The sequence below is a fragment of the Perissodus microlepis genome, chromosome 8 (genome assembly GCF_051167445.1).
Source record: "Perissodus microlepis isolate ML-2025 ecotype Zambia chromosome 8, ASM5116744v1, whole genome shotgun sequence".
Taxonomy (NCBI): Eukaryota; Metazoa; Chordata; class Actinopteri; order Cichliformes; family Cichlidae; genus Perissodus; species Perissodus microlepis.
This window is the reverse complement of record NC_140468.1, coordinates 6,079,446-6,091,155: the sequence shown is the minus strand read 5'-3', so window position 1 is coordinate 6,091,155 and position 11,710 is coordinate 6,079,446. Positions and strand designations below refer to the sequence as shown.

The window sequence follows — 11,710 nt, the reverse complement described above, 5'->3', positions numbered from 1 at the left end:
CGCATGGCTGCGCGCAAGGACATGATCTCCATGCAGCAGCCCTTCAACAGGATGATCTGGTCTTCACAAGGCAGCTGGTGAATGAAAAACACGTTCGTTTTCATTTCCGAGCAAACATATTGTCATATTCTCAAAAACAAAGCAAGTAAGTAAGGAAAGTTTATCTATGAAGCGCTTTTCACAGACAAGCGGTCACGCGAAAGGCTAAAAATAAACGTGAACATTAAGTGCAAAAAAACCAAAAACAAAACGATTTAACAGGTAGTTTTAAAATAAATAATCATTCAATAAAAGATACCACTATACTTTACATGCTGTCTATGCTGAGTCACTTTAATGTCATCTGAAAGTTGATGTCCTTGTATGTTTTTACCAAATTTATTAACCCATTTTTACTGTATTTTATTTAGTTTACTGTATTTCAGAGAGCTGTTTTCCTTTATAAACCATTTTACTGTATAATATCCATCCATCCGCTCATTATCTGGATCTAAAGGCTGCGGCAGCAGTCTGAGTCTTCTAAATGGCCACCATGGTCACCACCCATCTTGAGGAGTTTGCCCCCTCACATATACTAATGTGCCACAAACAGGACTTTAATATCACCAACCATTCCCGTGTTATTACGGTGTATCCATATAAATGGCCCACCCTGTATGTATGTGGATGAATAGTGGCTCTAATCTGAGTCCAACCCTAAATTACTGAGCTCCTCAGCCAATCTGGATCCCAGACACCCTTCAGTGGAAACTCAATTAAGCTGCTTGTATCAGCAATCTCATTTTATGGCCGATATCAACGGGTCATAGTAATAAATAACTACAAAAATGAAGCAAGCTAACAAAAAAATGCCAGTGTCTTCTGCAGCATTATTTCAAACACTGGCATCTGTATACCATCCATGGTTTCACAGCCGGTACTGCCCTGTAAACCTGCCATCCACAAACTGAATCTTTGACACCAATTTTTTTATTTAATTCAGTAAGTTTCATAGAAAAATGAGAAATATCTGTCCTTCAGTTGATTGCCTTAGTGCTCACACATTAGATATGACTCAGCTGCGTTGCTACCTTCCCACATCTCTGCCATTATCCAAGTGTCAATAAAGCAGTACAGCAAATAATGGCAGAGAGAATTTAGGTAAAGAGGATACTAAATAATAAATGAGAGCAAGGAAGGCAGAGAGACGTGCTAAAGAGGAAGGGATGGGAGGAAGAGAAATATGAAGATGGGCTGAAAATAGGCATACTCCCCCCCACTGATGAACACAGATTATGACTAATACACCTTGATTTACATGGATATTAGAAACTCTGGGTTAAAACCTGTTCAATTAAATCTGCAGCCTCTGATGTGCTGAATTAATCGTACCTTGATGTAAGCTGGTTTCTTTCCTCGTTGCTCTTGACTGCAGAGCAGATTAATTGACATTCACTGGCTTGATTTGTCTTGTAAATTTCTAACTAGGGGGCAGGCTTAAAGTAAATGCCTAATAATGCAGTTAGTACTGCATCAATTTGTCAAAAAGCAACAGATTAATTTTTACTGGCTAAATGAATGCTGGCTTTGTTTCTGTGGATTCTTATTAGTAATTTATTGCAGAGCCATGAACAGATCGCTTGTAAGCCAAACAAGTTCCCTCCCTCTGCCTCTTTAATCAGATTAAAATGGCTTCTTTTATAATAAAATATGTTACAATGTGAGAAGAAGATAGGAAATTAAACATTGCTGATCATGTGCTTGTGTCTGGAATATTCAAACTTTAAATTTGTTATAGCTAAACCTCCAGCTCTGGGAGCACTATGAGGAGTTTATCTATGCTCAGACAATGACTTGATTAGTAATATCCATCATAATAGCGATTCTTGTATAATAATTATACAATGCATTAAAATATGCTGATTAAAAAATAAAAAAGTGACATTTTCATAAACTCTAATAGATCACAGTAAAGACTTTTTCCTCTTCTGTAATTCATCACGCAGCAGACTCACTGTCATACTGCTCTGTCACTACAGCTGTCCCGCTAGACAACAGTTCTGATACACCCTGATAATTATCCAATCACCCGAGGTCTCATTACAAGCAGCGCAGAAGGGAAACACGATTACGTGCTGCTAAGTGAGGCAGGCCAAACAGGAGCAGGAATGCTTCACTAATTGTCAGAAACAAAGGCCGGTTTATTTTGCAAACACTGCGATTGCTTGAGGAAATATGTAAATGATCAGCACTTTCCTTGTGTGCTGGACTTTCCTGGTAAACTGAAGCAGTCTTGGTTTAGCTGTGGTAAATGAACAGTTTTGCCAATTTTTGTGTTAATTCAGGCCTTCCCTGTGCTCTTCAGATCAAATTAACCGCCACTCACCTCAGAGAACATGGGCAGTTTTTTGGCAAAGTCAACGACACGGGTGATGGCGGGAGTGATGATCTTGGTGAACTCGCTGAAGGCCTCCAGGTCCACCTTGTCTCCGTCTGATGTTGGAGCGACTGGAGACTGGCCGATTTTCTCTGGCTAAATGGGGAAATAAATGTGGGCGGTTGATTAGTGCACAGAGGAAAAGTTAAATTAGATATTAGTAAAGCAAAAAAGAATAAAAACTGTTTCATCCATATATGATGAACCTAGTTTACAGCTCTGCCCAAGCAACTGCAAACCAGCCCTGAGGGTCCCTCGATCTTTGACCTCAGTAAACACTTTGATGAATATTTATGGGTTCAGTCGCTGGTTTAACACTTATGTGCAACAAAATGCTGATTTTGTAAATTATGAGTCAGAAACAAGGATAAAGTAGGGCTTACTAAACAATGCACAATGTCATGATTGCTACCTACATCTTTTAAATGCAGTCAAAAGACTGAACTGACTGAACTGTGGGCCAATTGCATTGTTTCAAATGCTTATAGTCAACAATTCCATAAAAACATCAAAAACAACCATGCTCAGTGTTGTCCAAAGCCTATAATATCCCAAGTATTCAGTGGACAGTAGTTCAGTGCTTCTGTACCAATCGTGGAAACCAGTATGACTTAAGACAGGGGTGTCCAACTCCAGGCTCCAAGGGCCGGCGTCCTGCAGGTTTTAGATATCACCCTGGGTCAGAACATCTGAATCAAATGATTAGTTCATTACCAGGCCTTTGGAGAACTTCAAGACATGTTGAGGAGGTAATTTAGCCATTTGAATCAGCTGTGATGGATCAAGGATGCATCTGAAACCTGCAGGACACCGGCCCTTGAGACCTGGAGTTGGACACCCCTGACTTAAGAGGACACTGAGGAGGCCTGTGCAGGTGAGACTTTGGAACACACCCCTCATGTGTCTTTGACATTAAAGTGATGTCATTCATCAGCTTGATAGTTTAAAGCATGATCCTACACAAAATTACAAAATAAATGGAATGGAAATGTGCTGAGGATATCATACGCTCGCAGTCAGCTGTCCTAGTCTGTGATCAACTTCTTGACTTAGAGAAAGCATCCCTCCTGTTTGTCTCCATGTTTGCCTCTGCAGTCTAAGACAGACATTTTTGTACTTTTATAACTGTGGCTACATTTGTCTATGTGTACTACGCATAGCCTTTTTTTTATAGCAAAGTGATTCGAGCCAACTCCCAGTCACAGCTGCTTGCCTTTCCAGTTCGTACGGTGTGTTGTTGTAGTTGAGCACCTCAGACAAAGTAGTAAATATTATGGCCTTTTTATGGGATTTCTTTAAGGTGTTTCAGAATACAACATTTTTCTAAATGGTTTGTCTTCCACAAAGTGCTGCAAATCAAAGAACAGTTTTTCAGAGGACAGTGGAGTGTCCTTGGAGAAAGGACAGGGACATGTAATCAAACAGATAACACTTACTTAAAGGGAGACCGCCGATCACTAATATATATGTTTACAGAGTTGTTTGAATTGATGTTATGACTATGAAAAATATTGTTTCCCGCTCCAGTAAATAAAGCATGTGTCAGGGACAGAGTCATTTATTCAGACTTTGCTCCGGCTATAAATGGGATGAGATAAAAGTAGAGGAATAATCACCTCGAACAAAGAGTCATCGATCATGATGCAGAGGAAGAAGGATTGCGTAAGTCAGTGCAAACACAGCCAGTCCTCTGCTGTGAGGCTGAAAGCCGGGCAATTATGGAAAATTTCAAGTAGTTGTTATAATAACTTTGATGGACTGCAACTCTTGTCGTGCAAGAGCCAAAACAAAACATTGCTTTTGTTGGTGGAGGTCAGCGGCCATTTTTCATGGCAGTATTGGGAAAACAGCTGTCGGGAGAGAGACGGGCAGATCTCTCGGGTTTCGCTCTGTGTCACGATTCACAACTGACACAGATGACAATGTAATATAGTCTTTAGCTCAATCCATCCAGGATTAGTATTACCGGGGGACTTAATGTGATTTGGAAATGATCCCATCATGTCGCTGTACTGTGTGATGAATTTGTATGGCACAAGCAAAGTTTGTATTTCACTCAAATTTTCTACCATCATCCGCGGACTTGATTACAAATATTCATTAGGAAAAATGTCGCTCAGCTCACGCTGCCATTGATCCCATCCATCTGATCATCCTTTGGGATTTTGCTTCTGATGGATTTCAGCCTGCACTTTCTGTAAACTGTTCATCATGCTGTGTGGCAACATGAGTCATGAAACCGCACACAAATGCTGCTCCAAGCTTTGCTGACGCAAACTCCTCTACTCAAATTCTCAAGCAGAAAAAGAGGCAGCAGAAAAACAAAAAACTTGGAAAGAAAAGAGCTCAAATCGCAGACGCTGACTCTCACTGGTCCTCTGGCAAAATATGTTATGTAATCCCCAGTGAAGTTTGCACAGGCACAAAAATACAATCGTTGCTGATTATTACACTTCACTAGTTAATACCAGTATAGGTAAAAAGGTGAGTGCACAGACAGTGTAAAAAGAAGATGTTCTTTTCGATAGCCACCTGGAGGAGACCCAGGAGGCCGTAGACTTTGGGAAAACGTCCCTCAGCTCCTTTTCTCAATGATCTTATGTGCTTGGTCACTTGCTAACATCAGCTGTGTCCCTTACTCTTAATGGGGACAAAAGAGAAGCACTTAAAGAAAGCAAGCAGGCTTCAGATCTGCTAAAAAATACAAATCTACTGTGCAATATTTGCAGCCTGTGCAGAAACCACGCCACATGATGGCAGCAGCAACAGACAGAGTTGGGGATGGTCTTCTCTTCTTTGAACCAATGCATCTGTAAAGGCAACACTCCACAGATCCCATCGTCACTACCCAACTTCATGGGTACAATTTTATTTACACAAGAACACTTTTAAACTCTTTAATTTCTCATTCGGACTTACCGACCTTTTAAATTAAACATGACAAAGTAGACTTGATAGTTTTATTATGGAGGGGTGGCAATTACATATCTTTAAATTAAAAGCGATTCAGTAAAGCTCGCCTAATCAATAAAATGCAAATGCAGCCTTCAGTTCTTTGAATAAAGTTAATGCAGCATTGTTCTGCTCTGGCAGTGATACAGTTCACAATTTTTAAGAATCCGCTCAATAGCATTTGTTTCGTGTATCTAGTTTGCAGGACTATTTTCCAAGTTTTAACCTAGCTATATGTGTGAGTAGTGTATTTGATTCATTCCTTGCAGAGTCCACAACTGCCTAACTGTTCTGGATCAGTCAACTGTGTGTTAACACAATGCTACAGTCTTCCCAGTGGCTGTTCATCCCAAGGTCAGATGCGTGGTGTGCAATGCTCAAAGAAATTGCAAAAAATCCCCCAAAACAATCTGAAAATAAACAACAAATAAACAACAAGGATGCTAAATGTTAAAGCTGATGACAGGACAATTAAAAAAAGTCTTAGAGGAAGTTCCAGGAGAAAGCCTCCTCTCGGTAAAAAGGATAGAGCTGCAAGTCTGCAGAGCTGCATGTGAATAAAACACAAGACTTCTATGAGACCAAAACGTTGATGTCTGGTCATTATGCACAGCGCCACAATTGGTGAAAACCAAATACAGCATACCAGCACAAACCCCTCAAACCAACTGTCAGGGTGGTGGAGGAGGCCTGTTTTGCAACCACAAGACCTTCAGTAACTGAGTCGACCGCAGATTACTCTTGTATACCAAAAAGAGGTATACAAGAGTCAAGGCAGGTAGAGTTTGACCTAAACTAAGTCTGTGATCACAAGCGCAGCAGCAAATCCAAAACAGAATGACTGAAAAAGGAAAGACTCAAGTGTTTAAACCGACTGTAATGCTGCAACAGAGCTCTGCATAAACAAATGCCTGCAAACCTCAATGAACTAAAGTAACATTGTAAAGAAGATTGGGCCAAAATTCCTCCACATGGATATGAGACTGAAAAAGTCACACAGAAAATGCTAACTTCAAGTTATCGGGATGTTCTAAAACTTTCACAGCTCTGCATAGAGGCCTGTGAAAACGTTCTTTTTCACATGACTGCAGCTGGTGAATTGGTATTGCCATAGAGCCGTTCATGCGCAATGAATGTACGGGTATTAATTAGTATTTGTAAATAGTTTCCTCTTCTCTGGCCTATGCAATGCTCATATGTGCTTTCTAATGGACTCGTGTGATTTTCTTGCAACTGTTATTATTTATTTACTGCATAGCCATCTGGGTGACACTGAGGAAAAGCACTCAGCTGTACCCGCAGAGATGGCAAGGGATTATGTGTTTGTTTGCTGCTGTACAGACTAGTTAGTCAGGGAGCCGAAGCAGGCTTTTTAATAAGTGTTAAGCTCTCCTTGAACTGCACATTGAAAAGGAAAAGGCCCAGAATGTGTCCCAAAGGAAGCCAAAAGATATTTAGGCTTGAAGATAAGCAGCATTACACTCAGGGAATTTGCTCATTAAGAGGAGAAAACAGTAAAAACTTTTTGCTGCAGTGTCATCCTGACCTTTTATTTTATCAGATGCATTAGCTCTGCAAAAAGTTTGCTCCTGCAGAGCTGGAGAAGATAAATTGGGTTCACTGTTGTGAAACAGTGAACATGTGTGTGGTTAAAATGCATTACTAATGAATAAATTATCACCAATCACAGAAATGTGACGGAACATTGATAGTGAAACTGCCACAACATGCTGAATTGTTATCAGTGCCAATCACTCAGAAGCGACTTTGCAAGGTGCAAGAATTTTAGATATACAAGGTCACATATCATTTGCATATCAGTGCTTTAAATACATGAACTGCATGGCATGATCGTAAGAGCACCTCATGAGTACAGGTGAAAAAACTGCTGTTACTCTGGATATCTCTGTTCAACCAAAACCATATGCCCACCATGCATGAATCACATATGTCTGTTTCTCATTGCCTGGTTGTAGCACAACTAAGTAGCTGGAGAGAGCTTTTCAAGGCCTTTTAATGTTTTTGAGAGCAACAGCTTAAAGGTCAAAAGTTCAGGACCAATCGGGGGAAAAAAGGAGGTTTGTGTGAGATGAAGTGCCGCCGTGACGATTTATGCTTCACTTCTCCCGCCTAACAAACTGAATAGAAAACTTGGAGCAAGTAGTGCATTTTGACCATTAGTAGCCGGGAAGTAGAAGGAAGAAGGATAGCTCACCATCCCGCCTGTTAGTAAATATGAGTGAATAATTTTGCATTCATGCTTCACAAATTTGTACGATCACGTGTATTGTAGTTCTGTCTTTGAGAACTATCTGAATATTGAGGAAAAAGCCTTTTGAATACACATGGAATCAATCTTATCCTACTGCATTGGAAAGCTGCAGACCACCAGTGTGCTGACATTCCTTTCTTTGAGACGGGGTTGTTGACGTCGACGAGACGTTACACCTCGTCTGCAGCTCGTTTGATGGATACATGAATATGTAGATGTGCACAAACAAAACTTCTCATGCATTTTCTGCAGACTGCGTTGAACTGTGAACAAACAAGATTTGCTATTACTTTTAATAGAAACGCTATCAGACAATTAGGAATGCTATGACCTTTGGACCGATGTAGAGACCCACACAGGCACAGCTGCCGCACACAGCTGAACCGAATCTTCTCTCATCAACGCCGTTTCCAGATGCCAGTCCAAAGCGTGTGAGAGAGAACACTGTGTTACAAGTCAGAGCAGTGTGTTCCCCTCCATAAGGCCAAATGATTCAATGGGCTAGATATGTTAGTTGGTCTTAGCAACAATGAAAAATCTGAAACATCAGGCCCCGCATTATCTCTGAAACGGTTTCATTCACAAGCAGTCAACACTGCCACAATGTGCTGTGGGTGATGCCACGAGACAAACAAACAAAGCACACAAAACTAAAAATGGAAACAGAGTGACTCGTGTGTCACTTCTTCTTGGTCTAAAAATTAGATTAAGTGTAATGATAGCAGATGTTTTCTTATTATCCTTTATAGTCTGTAAAGCCTCAGCCACACAAACCTAGAGAGCAGTCAGCAACCCAATGGGAACCCCTGGTCAGTAGGGAAAAAATGTGTTTCCCTCAACTGGTTGGATTCTGTAGGCTGCTGCTGTCACTGGCTGAAATTCATTGCACTTAGGCTAAGGCACTAAAAATATACTTTGAATTTCTCTGGTTGCTAGAACCAGTGGTCACCTGTAATTTACATAGAAAGTATGTTAAATACCCAACAAGTGCTAGAGGAAGCAGACCAGAAGTCGTGCCTTACTGCTGAAGCAAACACATTTAATCTGAAGGTGAATGCTCTCTGCGCTTCACACTATTAACAGTTTCACTACCGCTACCAAAGAGTTGGCAAGTGCTTGTAGACAAGTCGCAAGCTACGAGCCACTGTGGCAGTCTGCTAGCGGCCAAATTGATCGTAATAAGGTTTTCGGGGTAGCACCATACACTTCTTTGAGACCAACTTCACCTACCAACTGCCGGCAACCTCTTGCGAAGCAGTTGGAGAATACACGTTTTTCGCTGGAGACTGAAGGTTGCCAGCAGGTTGCTATCCAGTGTCTAGGCCGGTGTGAATGACACCTAAGGACCACCTCTCTCAAGCACTTTGTTACTTTTTTTAAATTAAAAAAAGTTAAAAAGTCTCCTATAAAGTGATTCATGCATGAGATGCATTAGAATTAAAATTTCCACTTTAGGCTGCATTGTGTTGAGATTATTGCCTGCCATGGTCTTAAAGTTCCCATATTTGAACAAAAGGGTTCTAGGGACTTTTAACACCATACAGATGAGTGTGGTGAGTTCATGCTTAAAATATGCATTGGCATCCACACGACAGTTTAACTTTCCCCTGTGCTTATAAAGGTTTAAGTCAGCTATAGAGAACTAAACCATTTTTAGCATCAGGCAGTTATTTCTGCTTTAGAATTTGCCATTTTCACATAAGAGTCTACCGCTACCGATCGCTACAGTAGTCAGCCTCAATCGACCACCAGAGGAAATCGAACTATTTACATATTTTCAATTTTTTGTGTGGGTTGCAGCTGGTTTCCACACATATATGCGAGGTACTCATGTATCCCCTCCATATTCTTTATTTGTTCTGTGCCTGTATCTGATCTGTACCTGATATATGCAGCGTAACAATGAAACTAGCGTTCCAACATACTGAATTTCTTCTCTTCTCTCAGGAAAACACTGCAGTCTAAGTGAGGACGGTCATTCCTCAGTGCATCAGGCATCATTTGCATGCTGAAGTACAGTGTATGAGAAGGAGTGTGATTGCTGCTGTTTTAAAGTAGTAGTCCTCATAGGGCAGAATGGGCTCATCCTGGTTGGCTTAGCATTTAAATTTAGATATTCAGGGTTAAGTGACTCCAGCTCCCCGTTAGTGTGTGAATGCTGTGTGAAATGGAACAGTTTATCCTTTAGAGGAACCAAGCTCAGGGTTACTGTGCTGAGCTTTAAATTCTGCTTGGTGCAAGACCTGTCCGTAACATAAAGCGCTTTAATTTTAAGTGCTGTTAAAAATATGTTTAACCCTAATTTTAACACCAACTCTGACCTTCCACCTGCTCACTGTAGCCTTCAACCAAGTCATGAGTCATGAGTGGCGACAGGACAAAGCTATGCAGCTATGTGAGTATGCCCATAAGGCCCCATCTTCTCATCACATCCATCCACTGCCTTCTGTGATAAGCAGGCCACAAATGCTTTGAAACCCTCTCCACCTCGGTGGGATAGAATTTTTTAAATACAGTGCCTTGATTTGGACGTGACATATCATCTCATTCTGCTGCAAAGCTGTTGACAGGCACTTAAAACTGTGTAAGTATCTCCGATAAGCCTGAGCCAAAACATAAGGTCAGAGTCTGTGTTTATGCGTGACAGGGGAGCTTGATACAGACGGGGACACCCAGACGGGGCTGTCCAGGATGAATCTGAGCACTAACACATGCAGGAGAGCAGTGTGTGAGAGACACACACAATGCCTGCCAACTTGCAGATGAGCGCTAATGACTGAGGATTTGCCTTGGCTGAGATAAGAAAGGATCTTACGGAAAGCAGATGGGCAAAACAGAAAGGAAAGCGAGGGGAGACGCCGAGGGACAGTCAGAGAGAAAACAAAGAAATGAAGACGAGCGTGAGATTAAAGTGGAAACGAAAAGTTGAGGTGAAAACTATGAGGAGAATTATGTCTGTGTTAAGAACCCAGAAGATTTGAATGAATAAAACTCACAACTCTGGAGTGAACTGAGGAATAAAGGCACAGACGAGGTGAGAAAAATAGAAAAAGACCGGGGAATACACAGCGATAAAGACATGTGAGTGACTGCATGTTTGTTGGAAAACACTAAAATAGAGCTACAGAATTTTATTGTGTGAAATAGATTGTGGTGGTTGTGTTTATTGGATATTTTCAACCTATATTTAGTGCTTTAAACAGATTTAAAATGAGTTGTGTCGGCTGTAATGGCTCTCTTCCACAGTGGCCTTTCTATTCTTCTCCTCCCTGAGCCTGGCTCTGTCAGAGGTTTCTTCCTGTTAAAAATGAGTTTTTCCTCCCTATTGTTGCCAAGTTCTTGCTCATAGGGGGTCATCTGAATATTCCAGTTTCACTGTATTACTGTAGTGTCTTCACCGTATTATCTAAAGCGACTTGAGGTCACTGTTGTTGTGATTTGGGGGCTGTATACATAAAGTTGAATTGAACTGAATCCATCCAAAGGAACTTGTTAGAGTACTATAAGTGCAGTTATTATTGATGTGTTCCCTGCAACAACCCACACCGGTGAAAGAAGGAGATGACTTATAAATATTATAACATTACTCAGGTGGGAATGCTTCTGTCAGGAGTGGTTCTCTTTTTATTTCTGCAATGGGTATTTTTTACTCCCAAAATATGAATATAAATTAAAAGTTCATATAAGCCTCAAATCTTTTGGGGTAAATGTAATTATCCCTGCCACTGTCAAACACACATATTCACACATGCACAGAGAGCTTCTCTGGTTCTGTGTATGCAGGCAGGTTAAGAAATATAGAAGTTAATAAATATGGGTGTGATGGCTCCTATAAAAGCTTGGGTATCTTTGAAATCATCCCAAAATTAAGATGCATGCAATATATTTTTAATATGAACTTTTTCAAAATGAGGAAAAATCTGAAGTGGAAAGGTTGATAAATCAAAATACTAAATAAGATAATTGATTCGTCATCGATGTAAACAGGCCATGATGTTAAGGCCTAAAGACCAGTTGATGACAGCCTGGCAACCACTGGTTGCTAGGGAAAAATGACTATTCCTCAACCA

The 11,710-nt window shown here is 40.8% G+C and overlaps 1 protein-coding gene across 3 annotated transcripts in view; it reads right to left on the bottom strand.

Annotated features, from left to right (window-relative positions):
- LOC146381243 (thyroid hormone receptor alpha-B) overlaps positions 1-11,710 on the bottom strand; it is a 156,082-nt gene that overhangs the window by 5,896 nt on the left and 138,476 nt on the right. For all 3 annotated transcript variants that reach the window (XM_084937185.1, XM_084937186.1, XM_084937184.1), the window contains 2 exons: positions 2,366-2,512; positions 1-74 (listed from right to left, as the gene is read on the bottom strand). The exon at positions 1-74 is cut by the window's left edge and continues 185 nt beyond it. In XM_084937185.1, coding sequence (XP_084793311.1) covers positions 1-74; positions 2,366-2,512 — 221 coding nt within the window. The remainder of the gene's footprint in view (positions 75-2,365; positions 2,513-11,710) is intronic.